Source organism: Ostrinia furnacalis, unplaced genomic scaffold, assembly GCF_004193835.3.
Source record: "Ostrinia furnacalis isolate ACB-3 unplaced genomic scaffold, ASM419383v2 OfSCF0682, whole genome shotgun sequence".
NCBI classification, from domain to species: Eukaryota; Metazoa; Arthropoda; class Insecta; order Lepidoptera; family Crambidae; genus Ostrinia; species Ostrinia furnacalis.
This window is the reverse complement of record NW_021130921.1, coordinates 835,315-858,831: the sequence shown is the minus strand read 5'-3', so window position 1 is coordinate 858,831 and position 23,517 is coordinate 835,315. Positions and strand designations below refer to the sequence as shown.

General features: G+C 36.1%; 1 protein-coding gene across 3 annotated transcripts in view; it reads right to left on the bottom strand.

Moving 5' to 3' along the window:
* LOC114366751 (leucine zipper putative tumor suppressor 2 homolog) overlaps nt 1-23,517 on the bottom strand; it is a 127,506-nt gene that overhangs the window by 23,884 nt on the left and 80,105 nt on the right. For all 3 annotated transcript variants that reach the window (XM_028323718.1, XM_028323715.1, XM_028323716.1), the window contains exons 3-4: nt 3,284-3,410; nt 2,637-2,754 (exon numbers count right to left, since the gene is read on the bottom strand). In XM_028323718.1, coding sequence (XP_028179519.1) covers nt 2,637-2,754; nt 3,284-3,410 — 245 coding nt within the window. The remainder of the gene's footprint in view (nt 1-2,636; nt 2,755-3,283; nt 3,411-23,517) is intronic.

Genomic DNA, 23,517 nt, shown 5'->3' with positions numbered 1-23,517 from the left:
AATCAATCAGGAGCATAAAGTATCTCGCAAATTGCTGTCCAGCATGTAAATAAAAATAAAAACAAAAACAAAGACGCACTCACGTATTCCCGTCGACGGATGCACGATCATAACGGACGCATTCAAATTAGCTCACATTAGCATATTTATCACAGTTCGAAACTCACTTCACATTTGCTGCTTTAAAAAATATAAAAAAAGAAACAAAAACGTCACTGATTTTGAAAGTTTGAAAAAAGAATTCGCAATTCGACCTATTTATTGTAAAGGGGAGTGCTCACTCGCGTATCGCACGACCGGCGCGGGCGCAGCGCGGCGTGTGCTATGAGTGGCGCGTGCCGCTACTATGCCGTGCGTGATTGTATTTGTATGCTGTTTGTAAAAACAGGAGACTATTTGCTGTCGGATTTCATGTTTGTTAATTCCGAAATATTCTGTAATGGGATACGATGTCAATTGATTGGAGGTGGAACTGTGTAAAGCAATCGTAATAATTTGACACGTACGATTATTCCGTCAAACGCTATGTTTAACTGACTTTATCGTACGTTTTAAACTGTCAAATGATTACGATTGCTTTACACAAATCCACCTCGATCTTACACCATTATTATTTCATGAATCTTTAGTATAATTATGTAGGTGTTTAACACTAGAAGCTCAATTACTTAAAGCTAATGACCGTACTAATTGAACGCATTAATTTATGCTAATCTTACGCAACCTACGTATATTAATGGCATAATTTTCTAGATTATACGAAGTTATAAGAGCGTAACGAGATACTGTTTTACTATCAGTAACGAAGATCATAATAAAACATAATTCTTATTAAGTTTAGATAATTTAATTCCTACTTTCGTTTCTAGCAAACACGATTTCATTATTGTACTTATTATAAGTAGAGCAAGGTAAGGTTATTTTATTGCGTATATTTAAAGCATGTAAGCATTAATAATTTGAAGGGGCTAGTATTGCCATTAAAAAGTGACACAATGAAATAAATTCGTTGTGAACTTGACTTATAAGTACGCGTCAATTTGTTACAGAAAAAAATTTTAAGTGCGACGAATTTATCCAAGCTTTTCCTCCGACGAACAATTAAAATTAACACATTTGAACCCACCTTCGAAATGTCATTAGATAGTTTTTCTTTAATAGCAAAAAGCAATGCAGGTATTTGACCGCAAACACATCTGTAGTGTCACACATGCAGTCTAGGGTGGTACATAATTGTCCTGTAAATGCTTAGGTATTCACTTACGCTTCGAACAGATATAGATTATAGTGTTCGGGAAAGATATCAGCAGGCATTAGGTAGTGGATTTCACTCCGTAGCTTTTATAGGCCGTAGGCCCTGATCGGAAAAGTTATCAGCAGGCATTGAATTTCAGTCCCTAGCCGTTATTTAATTTGACATCGCAGTTTGGAAGAGCGCGATCGTATCGGCCCGCGTGCGTAGCGCTCATTCACGGGCGCACACGCAGCCCCAGCCCCACTATCTTTGCTAATAGCTCCAATTAAACAGCTTACGCCTCAGCTCGCTGATGAGTCAACGACACTTGTGGCGGGGTTTCAATAAAGCTGGGACCACACTTGTGTGGTGTGTTGTGGCGTGACAGAAAGATATTCAATCAGATAAAGACGAATTAAGCAACGCTAGAAGAACTATGATGAAAATAACTTTCATGAAATGTAGACCAGCCATTAGAGTTTTCAGGTTTTCAGACCTTGAAACTAGTAAAACACAAAACGGTTTTATTTTTACTACTTTTTGGGACATCCTTTATCTATATATTTTTTTAATAAATGTGCAATGTACACAATGTCTAATTTCTATCAAAGCTCTGACTTTAGCTCTCTATGTAGTTATTAACAAGTTTAAAAACAATGGTTTTCAAAGCGTTGTCAACCTTAGAAAAACTAGTAAACGAGGCGTTACAAGAACCCATTAAAGTCGCATAATGCCACAATATTATTTTATATTAAAAAGTAATTTCAATCCATTTATGAAGGTCATTAAATTGATTGTATTATTATTGCATCTAAATAAGGTATATTTTAGAACAATTATGCGTCAATTACAATAATTGTTATGAGGGTTCTAAATTATGAAAAATACCTTTAATGTAATAAACACTTTAGCCTACATAACCATGTATGTAAAAAGTTATGAACTTTTTAGTAGATTTGCCAGCGTTAGGTAACGACCACACTCGCGTTTCAAACGGCATCGGTTAAGGTTGAGGTCACGTTGACAGGCTGTAGCGTGTTGGTAAGCGACAGCGATTTGAGTAATCCTTTTGAGATTACGAACTTAATTGTAAAGTTGATTAAATAAACCACTACATACTAACGACATACATGGAACTTTGTGCTCCAAATCTTAGTTCATACAAACACTTTCTGATTCTTTAGGATTATTTCAAGAAAATTTTTGCAAGTAATCTTTTTTTGAAACTGCTCAGAGTTTAAACATTGTCAAACAAGTTTAAATGACTGCGTCTGATTCCATCCAAAATTTTAGTAAAAAGAAGATAAACTTTCGTAATGGAATTTTTTTCTAAGATTTTTTTTAACACAAGGAGGAAGCTCTTGACCAGAATCTAACCTGATGGATTGAATATGGTACTCACACTATGGCAGAGTGATGTCGCTGGTGCAAAGGAGTGGAGAGGGAAGCGGGCGGCAGCGCGGACAGCGACGCGGGCTGCGGCGAGCCGCACCACCTCGCCTCCCGCACGTCTGATGAACCTGGCGGTTTGGAGATTTCATTTTAAATATTAACGGTATCTTAAAAGTAAAAGAATTGATGAATGGACAAAAACTTTAACGTTTAGCTGTAAAAACCTCATTTTGAAGTAACTTATTGCAAACGCTCCGCTCCACCACAATAAAAACTAACTATAACATCATCCATTAAAGCAATTTGATTATTCTACAAATTCAGTCTAAAAAATATTAACAAATACTGTGCATCTTATGTAAGGTACTCGTACTTTCATCGTTTATGGCGGATAAGTCTTCATTATCATGATAGCTTTTTTGGATGCTCCCTTGAATAAAACATGTAACATGGTTAACAGGCAGTTTTTTTTTTCACCAGGAATATGGCTTATCCATATCTACCGAAGGGACACGGCAGGTTATGAGGGGCTCGAACCCACTAAAACCTGGGGTGTTACCTCTGCCACATAGTGGTCGGTGCCTTGGGTGCTAGATACGACCAAGGCGCCTTCCGCGGACGTCACGACGTAATGTGGAGCATAAATCTATAACTTACTGCCATAGAGAGTCATGTGTGAGGGCGGCCTGCTGGCCAGCACGGGCGTGGAGCCGTACCGCTCGCCGCCCGCCGACAGCCGCCCGCCGAGCGGCTTGAACGCTATGGGACGGATCACGGATTTGCCCTGGAACAAAACATTTCTAACATTAATATGAAATAAGTTACCAATAACACTATTGCACACCACATAAAACAAGAAAGGAAAGAATAAACACAAAAGAGATAGACCATAGAGAAATCCATACTAACTACGAATTGACTACGAAATGGACTGTCGGTACTACGAAATCTGTGGGGCAGAAAAGTTCTCGAGTGGCGACCACGGACCGGAAGACGAAGCGTGGGGCCTGCCCCACTAGGTGGACCGACGATCTGGTGAAGGTTGCGGGAAGATGCGGGCAGCGCAGGACCGGTCGTTATAGAAATCTTGGGGAGGCCTTTGTCCAGCAGTGTTCCCTTTGGTTGAAACGAACGAACAAAAAACGAAATCTAAGGTCACTTTGCTACGAGTACATTCGTATACTCGCTACGCTCATCTCCCCGCTACGCTACCCTACCCGCTGCGCTCCGCTCTTATATCCGCACCGCCACAATTTATCCATCCACCGAGCGCAACGAATTCTGCGTGAGATGTATTTACATAGGCGCATTATACACACCTTTAATTGCACACCCATCATATAGCACACGAGTGCGTATCCGATTTGGTATTTGAAAGGAACGGTACATTACTGTACTTGTACTGAATTAACATAATAACCAATCTTGTGCGTATATTTTGAGGCGAATAATAATGGATTATTAAATTTACATTTAAACCAAACCAATGTTTAAGATTTAATATAATTGGTTTTAAATCGTATATCTTTGGTAAATTGCTACTAAAGCTCAATGGCAAATAAATATAATGGTCAAATATGACAATAATAAATTCGTGGCAAATATATTTCTTAATGCAATGTACAATAAAGGCTCTACTTAATGTAAAAAATAATTGTACAGGAATATTAATTAATTAATTGTAATTTTATTGGCATTACTTACTTAGTATTACTAACTAGGTATGACTTTGTCTTTTATTTTTAAATAACCTTTGATTTTGGACCGGTCTTGGTACTTTAGGTACACAAGTAACACACACCGTACTCCGTAGGTCAAATAAAATGACCACAAACTAGTATTAACTCCTGGTTTCTACTATTGATGACGGTCGTTAAGGTACACACCGTGGCGACAAACTGTTAACAACCGACCTAAAACTTGCCCACATAAACTATCAGGCTACCTGACCATGGAACTGCAGGTCAAGCTAAACTCTTGCATTTTATGTGGTTGTGATAGAAGCGACTTTGCAACAAAAATGTTGCATTCTTATGCCGTAGCACCTGTAACTTAAGCGATTCTATGAAAAAAGATGCCACTTTATCATATTGATTTTGAACGCTCTTAACCATTCATGATTGAATTAATTAATGATTTATTCATTGCTCATTTACTAACTAATAGACTTTGATGTACGATAAATCACAGCATACGTTCGGTGACTGTATTCTAGAATAATGAGATGCAAAATTGCAAACTTCAACTTTTTTAATGATTAGTTAAATGGGGAATCAAAGTCTTGTACTAAGAACATCAATCAACACTTGCTTAAAAGTTCCTGATAGTCTTTGCAACTTTATCTCTCAGATAGGCTCCAACCACAGATCACTAAAACTATTTTAGAGTAAAGTTCCCGAAAATGTAGAAACTGATCAAATATGTAGAGCAGATCATTCTTTCCTTATTGAAAACATCAGCCCTCTAGGACGAAAATCTTTCGTCTTTGAATCGTTTGCATATTCGATCGAAAGATTTAGTATGGAAACTTAAATGGCGCCTCCACGGCCGTAACGAGAACTTAAAAACAATAGGACGAACCTTGTGACTTTTGTTATCGTATCGAGTTCGACTTCGATTATGTGAACGTGAAGTAAAGTGAACTTAGTATGAGAAATACTAATTTTGACAATCCAAATCGTCGCGTTATCATTGAATTTGAAGGCTGGGTGTCAATTTTGTTTGTAGTTCGTTCGTTCGTTTCAGCCAAATGACGTCCACTGCTGGACTGCTGTTTGTAGTGTTATGATTGAATATGCAAATGAAATGAAGACGAAAGTTTTTCGTGCTAGAGGTAGTACACTACTATATCCCACGGTACGCATTTGACGTACGTTTTTATTAGTGCCCGTTATGCCGTTAGTGGATGCGCGGGCGCACGGATCTGACATTTCGTACGCAGCACACAGCAAATGTCACGACAAAGGTCGGTTTGCGACATGACACCCCGCCGTAATAAGTCCACCGGATGCGTGACGTGAGGTAGAGGATTGAGATAATATAAATATTATAACGCCGGAATTCACAGACGATTCTTGTATAAGTGAAGCAGCAAATCGAACGCATAGCGTTGAATAGAGCTCTGTGATTGGTTCGTGTGTCACCCTGTCCATCCACGCGCACTTTGAGACCTCATAGTAATGTTTGTGTATACGGGCACAGAATACATAATAGTAGCAACAGAAATTGCACTCCTTTGTGTAGGATCAGATGCCGGCATTTTAACGGTAATAATAATAATGCAAAATATCCAACGCACATGGTGCATTCGAAATCGCACCTTACTACTACGCTCACAAGAGCGCAATTTTTTTGTGTTCAGAATTGAACTACCTCACAGCTCAAGCGTCAGGGTTGTATAAGCAAAGTAAAATAAATAAAAACCTAATTTTTTATTGTATTTACGATTGGTAAACTTTAATTTAGTGGTGTTTGTATAATCGTACCATCTCTAAAGTACCTATTAATAAACTTCAGTGTTGCGATAATTCGAAATTGGACAAACAGTTTTAAAAGGTGTAGTGTCGGAAAATAGACACGGTGAAGTAAAGTTAATGTTTTTATTAGCTAAAATAATTTTTTTGCTACAGTTTTTTGTCATAAGTATTTCAAAATTATTTTAAAAGTGTAGTTTTTTATAATAATTTAAATCACTACAGTTAATTATTACTCCTAAATATTACGATTTTCCATTAAAGAAGAATAACAGTGCCGTTGAAACAATAAACCTTGATTGCGACGATGATACACCGAGCGTGTATAGAAATACGCGTGTGCTCACAGGCGCGTCACGGCGCGTGGCGGCCTTTACGGATTTGCAACTTGAAGTTGTCGCGCGCTGTAGGTAATTATCTCGGCCGGCATAGGCGAGTGACGGAGGCCTGCNATTCTATGAAAAAAGATGCCACTTTATCATATTGATTTGAACGCTCTTAATCATTAATGATTAAATTAATGATTAATTCACTGCTCATTTACTAACTAATAGACTTTGATGTACGATAAATCACAGCATACGTTCGGTGACTGTATTCTAGGCTAATAATGAGATACCAAATTGCAAACTTAAACTTTTTAGTGATTAGTTATATGGGGAATCAAAGTCTTGTACAAATAGCTTCAACCCTTGCTTAAAAGTTCCTGATAGTCTTTGCAACTTTATCTCTCAGATAGGCTCTAATCACAGACCACAAAAACTATTTTAGAGTAAAATTCCCGAAAATGTAGAGACTGATCAAATATGTAGAGCAAATCATTATCCTGTACCTACCTTTAGGACGAAAAACTTTCGTCTTCGAATCGTTTGCATATTCGATCGAAAGATTTAGTATGGAAACTTAAATGGCGCCTCCACGGCCGTAACGAGAACTAAAAAACAATAGGACGAACCTTGTTATCATATCGAGTTCAATCAATTATGTGAACGTAAAGTAAAGCGAACTTAGTATGAGAAATGGTAGCACGATGACTATGATGTTATCATTGAATCGTTTGTTAGTCGTATACCTCGAAATCAAAAAATCCTTGTAGCTTTTCACCTATTCGCAAATTTCTGAATAGATATTTATTCTTGTAGTATAATTTTTGATTGTTAATTACAATTGTCTAAAAAATTCATAGTAGATTTACTTTCCTGCCTGTCTTCACTGTATGCGACTTAATAAATAGGCTATTGATAATACATGCTACTGTTGTAAAAATCTGTTAAAAATATATGCTAGTAACAAAATATACTACCGATATTACACGCTACAACAAAAAACGCTATCACGGTGAAATGCGAATAGAAAGAAAGAAAGAAAGAAAAAACATTTATTTGGTACCAAAAAATTTAGGTGAAAAGCTACAAGGATTTTTTGATTTCGAGGTATACGACTAACAAACGCATTGAATTTGAAGGTTGGGGGTGTCAAATGTCTGTAGTGTTATGATTGAATATGCAAATGAAATGAAGACGAAAGTTTTTCGTGCTAGAGGTAGTACACTACTATATCCCACGGTACGCATTTGACGTACGTTTTTATTAGTGCCCGTTATGCCGTTAGTGGATGCGCGGGCGCACGGATCTGACATTTCGTACGCAGCACACAGCAAATGTCACGACAAAGGTCGGTTTGCGACATGACACCCCGCCGTAATAAGTCCACCGGATGCGTGACGTGAGGTAGAGGATTGAGATAATAAACGCCGGAATTCACAGACGATTCTTGTATAAGTGAAGCAGCAAATCGAACGCACAGCGTTGGATAGAGCTCTGTGATTGGTTCATGTGTCACCCTGTGCGTCCACGCGCACTGTGAGTCCTCATAGTAATGTTTGTGAATACGGGCGAGTAGAGGCTCTAATAAACTATGGAGGAAAACCCGATCTTTTTTTAAAGAAATACTTTAGTCTCTAAGAGAAAATGGATCTAAACAATAATTGTTTTACAAACAGTAAGGCTCTAACTCACAAACTTAAAGCCACCAGGAAATTATACATAGTAGTTTAGAGCAACTAAAAATATCTTTGTTCGCAATCGAGCTATATGGCTGTTTTCTACATATTGATTGAGGAATTAAAAAGTTGACATGGTAAAGTGCGTCTGCAAAACTGTAGAAATCTTTAAAATACTCAATTTATAACATGTATCACGCGCACGCCATCTTTTTAGTTTTTTTACATAGATACAGAAATGGGTAATACATAGAGTTGGGTAAATTAACAAGCTATATCCCGCGGACGTACTCGTACCTCTAACTTTAAGTCACTTTCACCGATGGAAATAGGTTTCCGTTATAAACAGACCACAAATACTTAACTGTCTACAAGTAGGTAGGAAGAAATAAAATAGACTGTACCTACTTAGAACCTTAGGGTTGTCACTATACATTTTTATCTGTGGCTAAGTTATGTTCTAAAGGCTAAAGCGTACTATTTTACCCAAATGATATTCAATACCGGTAAAAACATTAAATGTTCTTCAAAAAACTGCAAAATAGGTTAAAAAAATAAAAGTAAGTACATTTTATTAAACCACGTATCGTAACATTATGAAGCAGTCACGTAAAGTTACGCAAACTAATAAAGTTATGCATTACACGATCGTAAAATAATAATAATAATGNTATAAAACTATAAAATATTTGTCGAAAAATGTGTACCTATACCTCAATCGATTCTTACAAGTACCTAATTTAAATCCTATAGTAAATAACTATCAAGGTATGAGTCCACGATTTAGGGGGAGGGTTGAGGAGGGTAGGGAGAGGGTAGCTATTTAAAAGCAAAAAATTAAACCGACTCCAAAAAACCTACACTACGATAAAAGGTAGAAAAATAATTACTAATTACTTATTTATCCCACAAAATCCTTGGGGGAGGCCTTTGTCCAGCAGTGGACGTCTTTCGGCTGAAACGAACGAACGAACGAACTTATTTATTAGGACGAATTAATATTATTACTTATTAATATTTATGTAGGTATACCATGATTGATACTTCTGGAGTCGGTGCCAAGATTATGAAACGTGTGAAGTTTGCCTGCACTTGCCCTTTTTTTTATAAAATTTAACTCATTTTTTGCTTTTTAGTTAACTAATTATGACCTTGATGGTACCACTGAAGGTAGGCAGTACATTGAGACCATATTCTTCATGTCTAGTGTAAATAATATTCCCTACAAAATACAGATCGGCAACCTAAAAAGACCTTAAACCGTCAGCCCACCTTAAAAACATGAATACAAGTGTTGGTCTATTTGTACCTATAATATTTAAAGAATTATCCTCCAACTCCTATGCATTAAGGAGTTGTGCCTACCATGTTCATCATGATGAGATGATGACTATCTGATGGAAACACTTGAATAACTTTAGAAACTATACTTATCTATAAAATAAGAATTATCCTCCAACTCCTAAGCATTAAGGAGTTTTGCCTTCTATCATTAGCTCATCAATATGAGATGATGATGAGCAAATACTTGAATAACTTATGAAAAAGTTTGTTTGTTTGTAAGTATACAATTTGAGGGTTGCCCTCGATTTCCCTAGGATCCCATCATCAGATCCTGACTTGGTGACAATGGGACCACCTCAGAAGTGTACCCTATCGAACAAAAAAAGAATTTTGAAAATCGGTCCACAATTGACGGAGTAATCGGTGAACATACCTACATAGAAAAAAAAAACATACAGTCGAACATATTATAACCTCCTCCTTTTTGAAGTCGGTTTAAAAAATATAATTAGCTGGATCACTATTCCATATTAAGAGGATATACGTATTTTCTTATATGTTTGAGTTCTATTTTAAGATAAATAAGTGCAAAATTTTTTGAAGGACACTGAGTTTCCACAACAAACTGCATAAACGAAACCTCGCACAATTCCTCCCTATCACACTAAGCGAATATTGTTTCTTTTGTCAATAACATAAAATAACGCTTGGAATGTATGTCAATCACTTAAAACCTTCATTTATCGCCTAAATCATAAGAGTTTAGTTCAAGCATAATATTCCGTGTCTTTACAATGGTATTGTTTACAATTAGGGAATGCAAAACCGGTTAATCGGAAACCGAAAAATCGGAAAAACCGCCCTTTTTCGACGAATTCTAAAACCGGTTTTAAAAATCGAAACCCGGATTTAAATCGGTTTTTCTATCTGTATACACGTAACAAATTCCATAAATAAGCAATATAATTTTATTATAATATAACCTGGGTATTTTGATATTTGACGCGTATTTGGTTATTTTACAATTTATAACTTGGCAACATTGTCACTTGGTTACTCCGTCGTTTACCTTTGAACGGGGAATCCCCGATAATTATTTAAGACTCGTACCGCCCGCGCCCGCCACCTGACATGACCCACCCCGCGATTCAGATAGTTGGTGATTATTGCAGTGAATAATTAACCTATGTGTGAGTGAATAGAACAGTTTTTATTTCTGAATTGTTTTGAACATTGAATCTCATTTATTTGCGATATCTGCAGAAGCTTATTACTTTAATACTTAGTGTATTGAAATTTGACAGAAATACCACCTAACGTTCACAAATAAAGCTTTTTACATTTTATTCTACTTTTTAATTTAAGATATTGCTTATATCAATCGTAATTGTAAACAAATACGTTTTTGATGTACATTACGTAGGTACATGGTGGTAATTAACAAAATACTAAACCGACAGAGTAGGTAATGAATTTTAAAAACGTATTCGTTGACAATTATTACGTACAATGGAGATAAACTACCATCCCTTGAGTTAAATTTAGCTTATTCATTATGTGCCTATAATGTCTAATGAATAAGCTAAATTTACCAAAACTGTTATAACCCTCTCTTAAAAATAATGTAATCTAACACAAAACGGACAGGACGTAACAAATCGCTGTATGTAACTACTTAGTTGATTGAAAAAAAAATAGAACGATAATAACCGATTAAAAACCGAAAACCGGTTTTTTTTCTTGGAAACCGAAAAAAAAATCGGTTTTTGATAAACTTTCGGTTTTGCATACCCTATTTACAATAACTTGACCTTCAATAAGTCGACACCTAACTTGTTGCCAGTCGTAAATAAAATAGTGAATGATTTTTCATTTCTCATATTTGGCTTCTAAACTCAAATATTTTGATGTTATTAAATTACTTTTATTAATTTAAAACAAGATATGAGGTAATTGTTTAAGATTTTCAGTTTAAAATGTAAAAAAGTCGTAGAAATGATAACCGGTAAAGTACGGTTTTTATTATTCACATGTGGCAACATAGACGCCAAATATGAATCTGCGGATGAATTGAATTGCGGCAATTCTGCCAAAATGTAAGACCATTTTATGAAAATTAGAGGAATTGCTTATGATCTGCTATGAATTCTGGAAATGAATTCCTTTTAGCAATGTTGCGTGATTTGGCCTTTTTAGGCCCGCTGATACGGGCGTGTAATTCTGAGTAAAGAGTGTGAAATATTTAAATGATCAAAATGGCTCTATAAACTAGGGTGGAAACCCGATTGCGTAACTCCATTTTTATCTTTTTTTTAAGAAAAATACTTTAGTCTTTGGAATGGATTTAAACAATAATTGTGTTACAGATATTAAGTTAAATAAGTAGGCTCTAACTCACAAACATAAACCCACCAGGAAATTATACTTAATAGTTTAGAGTAAAGCAACTAAAAATATCAAAAGTGTTCGTAATCTAGCTGAAATGGCTCTATTTTTTTTTCTAAATATTAGAGGCATTAAAAAGATTACATCATAAGTGTGCTTTTTTATTTCATTTTTTCTGCACATGTAAAAAAACAGTAGAAATCTTTAAATTACTAGTTAATCATGAATTTACAATGAAGAACTTATTAATAAAACGTTTTACAACATCTTGTTAGTTTTTCACATACAATTGAAATACATAGAATTGGGTAAATTAACATAAGTAACAAGCTATATCCCGCGGACGTACCTCTAACTTAAAGTCAGTTTCACCCATGGAAATAGGTTTCCGTTATAAACAGACCACAAATACTTAACTGTCTACAAGTAGGTAGGAAGAAATAAAATAGACTGTACCTACTTAGAACCTTAGGGTTGTCACTAGACATTTTTATCTGTGGCTAAGTTATGTTCTAAAGGCTAAAGCGTACTATTTTACCCAAATGATATTCAATACCGGTAAAAACATTAAATGTTCTTCAAAAAACTGCAAAATAGGTTAAAAAATAAACCACGTATCGTAACATTATGAAGCAGTCACGTAAAGTTATGCAAACTAATAACCTGCATTAGACGATCGTAAAATAGGTAAACAAACAATTATTCGATACGATTTATGTCTGATAATTGCACTTAATAACTCCTAGAGACAACCCTAACTTAACAACGTAACATTAGTTACGTGAGCAAATGTTTCACTCATCCCGCGGATCTAAATAAATGTTAACATTATGTTAACATGGATATTTAACGGTTAGAATACCTAAGCGTAATAGGAAAACCGCTAATGCATTGAGAGCGGTGCAAGTCTTCCTTTAAACAAATTGGCTAATTTTGTTTGAGATATTTGCAGTTGAAGCGTGCTTCGATGTTTTAGTACGGTAACTGTTTTCTGTGTCATTAAAGATTTCCTCTAACACATGGAAGTCAGGGATGTTTCCAGGGAAAAAAGCAAGAGTTTAAAATAAATTAGTCCGTCAGTTAACTTAAAAAAAATAAACGACACGACTTTTTTACTTTTTCAAACTATTGAAAATTGAAAGAGATATAGCGTGCCAAATTTCAGAAGAAAAGGCCCGTGACGTCAAGTTTTGTTAATACTAATACTCGTATATTGTTATATTTTTGACTATAAGTTTTTTTAGGAAACTAGCCTATTATTATAAGAGGTCATTAATTGAGTAGTTAGTTATTCGAAAATACTCATGGCTGTCGTAAAAGTTGACTTTGGAACAATATGCAAACATCAGGTGATCAGGCCTCCCCAAGCAGGCCTAATTCTTCCATTTACTTCTAAGACAAGCTGCAGTGGAAACTAAATGATCTCATGATGATGAGTTAGTTATAAGTTATTAGAACCAGCACTAATGATATACCTACGCCGTTAAAGCGACCGAATTATACTTAGATATTGTATGAATTCCACCAAGAATTGAGATTCTTGAGATGTTGCACTTGATTGCCTTAAAAATGCTACACAGGGCACGTAAAGCCGTCGATCTGTACTATTTGCTTGCTACCTACTACGATGATTACGCCAATTTGAACCTAAGAAAACTTGAACACTTCTTAGACACTGTTGACATCGGCGATCCTGCACATAGCCACTAAAGAAGATGTCTTCGCCATCATAAATACAGCAAGACAAATTGACACGCCATCTCCCAAGCGGTTTGTTATACAAGTGCCAATGGATCAATCAGCCGGAGACGTCGGGTAAAAAAGGAAATGTCTAATAAGCGACGGACAAAGTATCCGCGGAATGCGAACCATAAAAACTGCAGTAGGTATTTATTGCATGTTGCACCGCTACGTGACTCTCTTTAGTGATATTTTCTTGGTTAGTAAAATGCCATATCTGAACGGGATGTCCATAGATATGGCGATGCAGAAAGATTCCGAGTTAAAAAATTTAAATGACACTGGCAAGCAATAGCCAGAAGAGCAACGGACGCCATAAAGAAAAAAAAAAATGTTTTGTAATAATATTCGATTTGACAATAGAAAACAAAACACTGCGTAAATTTTTCGAATTTTAGCAACGTTCTAAAGGAGTTAGGTTAATAAATATTCGATAATTAATTTATTGTAACAATTCATTACGCTGCGCTGCCATACAAATAATCTGTACATAAGTAGTATTAAATAGTAAGTAGAATAAATAAATTACTTAAGTATTAAAGTTAATTATTTTATTTTCCTTACATTAACGAAGTAAAACAATAGATAGGTAGTGTCATTAAAAACCAGTGAAGCTTAAACGAAATAATTTAATCATTTCGCAAAAATATCTGAATCCATTTTCACAATTTTGCAAGTCCGGTTATGTCACAGAAAAAGTAAGGCAATACCTAATGATTATCATTTCCTATCTTTTTCGTCCATTTGTTTTCTTTTCAAATCATTTAAGTCATTTTACGGGCTATCTTTTATTTAGGTTGGACAATAAATAATCGAATAGTTACATGAAGTGGCTACTTTTACCTCACTACTAAAATTAACCTGAAAACAGTGATTTATAAATCTAATAGTTACATGAATGAAGTGGCTACTTTTTACCTTACTACTAAGATAGTTAAAACAGTGATTTATAAAGTTATCTAATACCGTAACAAGTCAAGGAAGACTATCAAGTTGGCATCGTTAGGAAAACCGGCCATTGTGCTTACATAATTAGTTAGCTGCCTAGCACTTAATTAAGTCGGCCAAGATAAATGAGTATCAACAAAGAATTACTTTAAAACGGACTAGTTTCAGTACCACCAAGTATCAACTAATTTGTTATGTAAACAATTTAGGAGGCAGTAGGAAGTAGGAAGGCGTAGAATGGATCTCGGATTGTTTGTTTTGTTTTACTGCGTACTTTCAAATTCTTAAAATATTGTGCCAGATTAGAAAATAGCAAGCTGTTGATGCCAGTAATCAACACTATTCAAAATACAGCTTGTACCTAGTACCTACGCCTTCTAATACGTTGTTTTTATTTTTTCAAATTCAAATTCATTTATTCTACTTAAAGCTCGCTTCATATCATAATTTTCATCAGCTGCCTCAGATCGTTGCTTCCTCCTTTTGTATTATCTAAAAGCTTGGATACCTGCCCAAAGGTTTCATTATTACCAGCTTAAAATTTTCTGTCAGTTATTGAAGGATAATAGGCACAATAAATTATACAAACAGCTTTTGTATTAGAAGAAAGTTCAATGTCTCACAATAACAAAATTATGTCAAACCAGTCAAAACAGAACCAGTGTTGTCTAGCAGTTTGACAGTGTTATTTGTCTATGACTCACAAGCATGATTTACGATGCTCTAAAACCTTCTCACGACCAGCTACGTGACACTAATCGTAATAACTAAATTATATTTCCTGCCTCGATTCTGGTTTAGACGTGCAGCACATTGTAGTCTGCAGTAGCCGGTTTGTGGGTTAGCAGGGACAAGGTCTGCAGGCGGGCTGTGCTGTGACAAGATTGGACTTCATTTTCTATAGATTTAAAGCATAAGCGAAAGCGTGAACATGGAATTTACAGTTAATTTCTTATGCTGCAATTAAGTAAACATTGACAAGTGAGGATATTGCAAACAGTTGAGGAATTCATGATTTTATAACCATCAAAGGCAGACGAAAGAGAGACGTTACTAAATATAGCATTATGTATTTTAAAAGATCAAAATCGTAGCAGCGCACAGTATACTAGTGGACAAGACCATAGTCCGTTAAGGGTCACACGACCATAAGGTACCCTTGGAGGGACTAGGCTATCTTTACTGGTAGGGTTTCAAAAGCGGCCAAGATGTAAATCCTAAAACAAGAGTTGCAGCAGTGAGAAGTGGCACTAGTCTCGATGAAACATTGTCCCGATATGGGCCAGTTAATCTGGCAAAATATTATTGACATTTGGTTGTCACTTGAGCCATAATCCCCATGTACCGTTTTGCAAGAGGAACTTGCTACTCATATATTAGTGGTCTGTTTCTGACCGGATGGAGACTATGGAGATATTTGCTTTGAGTTTCTTAGACTTCATCACAATAGGCCCTTTTGATCTCGCATACGTTGGTGCTTGGACACTTGCGGTCACCATAAATAACTTTTATGAACTGTTGGTAGCTGTTACTACTATTTGTACTGCAGTAGAGTACCAGTTTGGGTAACTAGTTTTATGAGCATACGTCTTGCACTGGAGTCTTCCAGTGACTTGGCCCACTTTTAGCTTGGTCCACGGGTCAAGTCGCTGGTTTGAATTTTTAAATAGTTTTTCTTCCAGTACCATGTTACTGGAAGACTCTTGACTTGCACGGCTGTTGGCTTTAATTCCATTTGCATTGCGCAATGTAATTACATCGTAGTTGGCAAGTTTTCAAACGTGATTAAGTAATTAAAATCACCTCCGTGGTTGAGGATTCCGGGTGAAGCTCGCTTCCACCTTCGGCCTGATCATCACTTACCATCAGGTGAGATACAGGCCAAGAGCTTCCTCGTTGTGGATAAAAAAAAAAAAAAAAAAAAAAAACCAATAAGTTGGCATATCCTGAGCAGGTATTTCGTAACAGAACCCTAAGCAGCCATTGATTTACAGTCGACAGCAAATCAGACATTTTTTTTGCAAAATAGGACCGAAATACAAGTGCATAGATGCCATGATGTTTATATTGATGTGCCGCCGTCTGTACAAGATTGCTCAGACCAAGAGGAAATAATTTTCCGAATTACTCGTATGTATACATACATTATTGGCTATGCAATTACTATCTAATCGTACTGGTTATCGCTGCCTGATGTCTAGTAATTTGTTAGTAAGGACTGATGTTATAGAATAACCTACCTAATGTATGTTAGTAGTTAAATTGATCAGCAATTTCGAAGTGGGACGAAATAGATGATTAATCCTGTGGCAAATTGCGGCGATAATTGCGAATATGGTTATACATAGTAACAGTCGCTATGAATTCAACGCAAAAATGCTAATTTTTACATTCAAAGTATTTCGAATTTAGGTCTGTATTAACACAATATTTTTCATTTTTCATCAGTTAAGTAAGACTTATTATTTTGTAGTTTGTTGTTATGCTGAATGTGCTGATGACTGTATTTCATATTTATGAAAATTTAGTTAAGTTAATAATAAAGCCAATCGAAATTAATTGTAAATTGAGCTCGGTAGTGTATTTAGAAATCAGTCATCATGTCCAGCTGCCATCGTGTGCTCTAATATGAAGAAATGATAAAAAATCGTCAATATTTACGAGTATAACATCGGCCCAGTTGCAAATCAATGAACCGTGACTTTGATTCAAGTAAATGACAAAATGGAATTAAACTTTATACAGCTGCTAGGTAAGATAACAAATGATAACAATTTACTAACTATAAAGAAAAGGCTGTAAATATTTTGTAAAAAGTGGCCTGTGGTTAAGTAGGTACACTAAAAAAGATACGAAACATTGAAAACTGTTAGGTTTAGAAAACAATTTAGAGAAATGTAATTCGAAATAAGACAATGTCTGTCACAGTCATGGTCAATGGAACGTTTTAGCCACACTTAGCGCTTGCTTCTGATGGGGTGATTGCTCCAGTATCGGGGTGTACTTATAAAAAACATGGTCTCGTAGAAATTTGTTTTTTTCTTTTTTTCATGCACGTATAGGTACTTACTTTGTAGTCAAAGTTGTTACGATTTACAGTCATTATACCTTGGCACACTTGACCTTAAATCATTAAATGATGCAACAAAGCTTTTAAAGTTTTGTGTATCATCTTTCTTAATAGCTTCAAACGTTTATAAAAATTATAAAGATTATAACACCTACACACATTTTAAGATCATAAAAAATAATCCGTCATTGTCAAACACAATGCGACCTCAATTATCCATAGAAAAAGCTATAATGAATAAATGTGCATCTCGAGACACCTGCACAATTAGTGTGTATTGATAGATTTGAATTTGAATATCAACGAACGTGGCGACCCACATCGGGCACACTGGGTGGCACTTATACAGACCACTCCACCTTTAGACGCGGCATAATTCAATGTACTTATTTTTTTATAAACTCCTAAACTCAATGGTGTTCATCTTATATTTTTTTACGAGTATGGCGCTTGAATCCTTTTTTAACAACTTTGGTATTTTGCAGAATACCATAATTGAACAACGCTATAATTATTTTTATTACCACAACACAACGAACTTTTTATTCTGAGGAATGTAGAGACGATACGTTTTTGTAGATAGGACAAAATTCTATATATAATTTTCGTTGTAAAATCAAAACTTATTTAATGTCATGCTGTTGTTTAGCTTGGTAACTAGATTTATTTAATAAGATCACTTTCACTCAAAATAGGAAAGTTTATGTAAGAGACAAACATTTTTTTACGCATAACTAGATTAGAGGCAAACAGACCTAATTTAATTTTTAAAGAACAACTAGAGAACACATAAATAATACAACATTGTTGTCATCAGGTTTTCCTGTTTCATTTAGCGGCGTCTGTAGGCCAAGTGGCCTGCGGGGTGGTACTGGTACAGCATGATTTATTGTACGGAACCACGGCCGCTATTAGGTGCCATTACCTGTTACCTGCTCTAAGTCGCGTATGAATATAACGTTTGACTTTAAGACGTATTTATTACTGTATTAGGCAGGCTTTAATTACTAATATCTCTATTAGGCTACGTGTTTTGGTATCGGTGTGAACTGGTCTTCATTTGATAAGAAATTTTGGAAAAGGGATAAACTCGTGCGCTATTATAGTTTTGTACTTGGTTTTTCATGTCTCGTGGCTTAAAGGCAGCCTATGGGCCTGTACTTATGAGTAGTTCATCACTGTTATTTGTGTCTCTAATTGAGCCATACTCAAATTATGATTTATGTCCAACGGTTAGTGCCAAAAAAGTTTCAATTGCTTATTTAATTCCGAGGCGCAGCCTTCCAGCCATTTTCAAATATCCAATCCCCTCAAGATATAATCTGTCTTATTAGCGTTAACGTTACTTTATCGCGAAACTCATTATACAATAACTAAACAGTCCACCGTGCCCGTTAATCATACGTTGCAAAAATACAAATTTACTTGTCACAAGCTGGTTCGGGCATAACAACCGTTTCGCGAAACCCGCGGCGATCTCCCACGCTCTTCCACTAGTTAGACAGTGGCTCTCAACCTGAGAACCGCTATTTAAAAGTGCATATCTAAGGGGACCAGCAATAAAAAAAGTTGAGAACCACTGATTTAGAAGAACAACGCGTCGATCCTATGACCAACACCTCTCTTTCAAACTCGTACAAACCAAAAGAGACAGAGCCAACGTCATATGCAGCGGACCCTTTGAAACAGCCTCTGGCCATATCCCAGGCTCTGTGCATACGCATACCCCAAATATTCGGGTGTGCAGAATTATGAATAATTTTCTGTTATAATTATTTATGTTGCGTGCCACATTTGGAACGTTTACCCTGCGATTATGGTGATTCATGGACGAATTGAATGAATTTTCTGAAATATATTTAAAACTACATAAATAAATAATCACTTTAGGTACTTTCTCTAGTAGGTACCTGTTATCGATTTGCTTTTACCAAAGTAATTTTCATGATTCACCAATCCTATAAAATATTAATTGGCTAAAGGAAATACCTACGTTTAATTTTATGGCGTAAGTAGTTGTGTAGTTAAGTTTTAAGCCAGGTTAATTATGATAAATAAATACAGCCTGCCGTTTTGGCGCGTGTGAACGACTTCCGGCAATCTTCTTAGCACGAATAAGGAATGTGTCGAACTGCTCACTACAAGGCTATGACAACTTATTTGAACTTATTAGTACCTACCTAAGTATATTGCAACTCTAGCTGATGGAAACAACCATAATCCGCATTGATTGACCATGTTTATAAGTTAATAGTCATCAATCAGCCTGTACAAGTTGTTAATGAATACATTTAATATGGCCTGCACTGCACAAAGGCGAGCCGCGTACACACACGAGCACGGGACGTGGCCGTAAATATAGCGATACGATCACGACACGGCCGCGAGATCGATGGGACGGTAGGTACAACTAAGTTGCGAGGGATTATTTTTGGACATGAGCGGAGCGGGAAGCGGGTGGAAATCCAGATGCGGATCCAGCTCTCAAAAAAGGTTGTAGGGCCTACAACGTAGGCGCATCCCAGTGTCGGTTAAGTGCACGGGCGTAACGTCACTAATCTATAAAGGTGGGGTCATATCTAAGGCTGGGTTGCACCATCTTACTTTGACTTTAACAAACGTCAAAAATCTGTCAAACTCCATACAAAAAACACCGGTTATCTTTATCGTTACCGTTAAAGTAAGGTGGCGCAACTCAGCCTAAGTGTCAGCCCAGTGTCTGAAAAGGTTGTGAGCACATCACAATCATCCGATAATGACGTCATACGTCTGAAAAGATAGTGGGCATACCACAGATCACAGAAACTAAAGGGAGATGTGACAAGGGGGCGGGGCCGATGTCGCAGCAATATGCCCAAAAACAGAACACATTGCTTGCGTAGTACTAAAGATTATTCGAACGTTGAGTACTGATACCGCAGTGGATAATGAGTACCTACATATTTTGATTTCTTTGTGTGTGTGAATTTTGCGACAATGAGTTGGTATCTCTCCATATCTCTATGGGGCAAACCTTTTGTACTTACTATTTGTGAATCCACGGTGGAATTATGGTGTGCTAAACGTGATCGATCAGGTGGACTCAGCAACTTTGTTGCAAACGAACACTAAGAGATATGAGCGGAGCGGAAACTGGAAGAGCTAGAAAATACATTGAAATAAAGCGATGGGATAGAGAGATCGATGAGGGCGGTCTGGATATCTGCTTTCGTTACTCAAGCATCCTACCTATTAGCTTTTTCGACCTACAAAGGTGCAGTTGCATAAAAATATGCTCTATCAATGACCATGTCACATGACCTGCAGGACCGCAGTTCGAAATTGGATTAAATTAAATTAAATTAGGTATTTGACATTAACTGTCATTTTCATAGGGTCGATAAGAAAATTGATGTCATTTCGGAATCAAAACAAATGACAATTCGTCTAATTCCAATTTAGAACACGATTCGCCCATTATGCAATGATCGTATTCATTCGCTTTTTAACAATTTAATGGTCACTCTTTGCTGCATTCGTTAGATTCCACCCTTTCAAGGTATTATAACTTATAAAAATGTGATTTCCTATACTCGTCAAAAGCCATTCAATTGCGAAGTTGCCTTTGAAATAAAATTTATATAATTAATGGTGTTTCTTTTGAATAAAAAAGCTTCAATAAAAACTAAATTGCAATTTACAATGCAGGACCTTACAATGAGGAAGATGAGTGTAATTATTTTATAATGTAAAAAGATGAAACATAAAATATAAAAAATATTAGTGAAATATTTTTTTCGATATCTCAAAAACTGAATTTTCTATGGGCATTCAAAGTTGGATGTTTTAAAAATCAACTCGCACTTGACCGTTTAGCGCGTGACGTCACACCGCCCGTTACCTCCGCCGGGATGGCATTGCTCCTTCGCGGGCTCATAGACTCGTACAGTCATTTCGAGTTTTATAGAATTATGGAGTAAAAAATACCATGCAGTTATTGTATAGTAACCCTTTTATACTATTACAATTGTTAGTGCCCCAGAAAATTACTTTTAAAGCTAAGAAAAGCTGATAAATACATAAATGGTGTAAGTTAAGGCNCAGTTAGTTTTATTTTAGCTTAAAGTTTTTGTTAGGGCTGAAAAAGGGGAATAAATTTTGATTTACATCTTCCTCATTGCTGACAAAAAATAACAAGGGTCGCAACATTTAAAAAGTGATTGCAATATTAAAATACGGTTTCAGTTGAAAGGAGAGTTCTCAATGAAAGTAAATTAGGGGCAAAAATCAGTGAACTATAAGTTATAGGGTCGCAAACAAGTTAGGGTGCGATCACACGTGCCAGGCAGATGTGCTATAAGCGACCCTTCACATCTGCAGTCTGCTACAATCCGACACACCCCGAAAATGACCTTCGGAATTTAGGTTCAAGCGTTTGAATGAAACCATTTTTTCAATAAAAATACAAAAAAAATTTTTGTGAAGACAATAACTCAACTAAAAATCTTAACTTTATTTTGTAAGAATACTTACATGTCACTAGGTAGGCGTTAGTACAATTATTAATTTGTGGTCAGACTAAGGTAGATACAACTCACATCAATTCGACCATTAGTAAGTTACTATTAGTAACTTAGGTAAGTGGAAATCAATTACGTAAATATTCGTAGTTAGGAAATAATTAGTAAAATTTATAATTCTGATGATCATAAGTTAGCGTGCAGATGATTTTTTCTCTCCTATTTTAAGTTTCATTATATATGGTATTCTATTCTCAACTTACGGAACCGTTTCACCCATGTTCGGTGTTCGAAAATAAAATCAGGGGTACTTTTTTGCGACGCCACGGGGACGCGACAATGGCCGCTCCTATTCGAGCTTAATTAATGGTAACCGTGACAATGGGGACTGGAGACTTGTTTTTGTGGTCTAATACGTTGTGATGTGACCACCATTATTATTACTAGTGTTCCATGGTAGGTAAATATTGATATTTATGTAGGTACACCATGGTTTAATGGTGAATTGACATGGACTTAGAAGAAAGGTACTCTCTACCACAATATACTTGCCTACATACATGGGGTAAAAGTTAATGGGCATGTAGTAAATATCATAGAGATGCTACATAAAAGCTTCTAGGTAAAACAGGGGTAAATAATATTTTAAACAAAAACACAGTACCTAATGTAGAGTCATGTCATGTATTTTAGGATGCCAAAGGACACTGCAATACAATAAAGGACATTTAAATAATGACAATGAAACTGATAGTTGAGTGTTTGTCAAATAGCATTGAGAACAATAGTACCTACTTACAATAACTATTAGCTTCAACAATATACAACAAAGGTATTGTTATTGTTTGTTCTCTGTAGCTTAAATAAATAAATACAATATACAAGTATACCTACCTACCACAGGCTGCAGTTTATGAAAGAAGCAACCTATCTCTAGATACCTACTCTTTCTTCACGATGAAGAAAACATGCTTCGGCATTTATTTCAAGCGTAATTGATACACATTAATTTTCAATCGGGCTGCTTTAAGTTTGTATCGGAAGTTGTAAGAGTCAATTAACTATAAACGTCCTTGAGAGCATGTTCTGGGCCCTTTCCCGCGCTGTTTTACTTTCACATTAAATTCTGGGCAGAAAGTCAGGTGTAGAGAGAGTGAGTGCGCAAAAAATACCTTTCATAACAGTACACTCGGCTTTAATAAACATAATGGAAATGCCATGATATGAATATTAAATACATTCACAAAAATAGGAGAGTCATTTATTCTGGTTACGGGACTATTCCCACCTCTCGTTCCCACCACTGCAACTCCTGTGTAGCCAGGATCTACAGCTTGACCGCCACAAAAACCCAACCAATGAAGGTCAAGTTTGTCCCGGGGGAAAGTTAAACTGTCATTGGACCCGCAACGCGGCAACGGTACATTTATTTTGGTTGTGAAATAATATGAGAGGATAATAGGATAGGTACCTACGTATTAACATGTAGG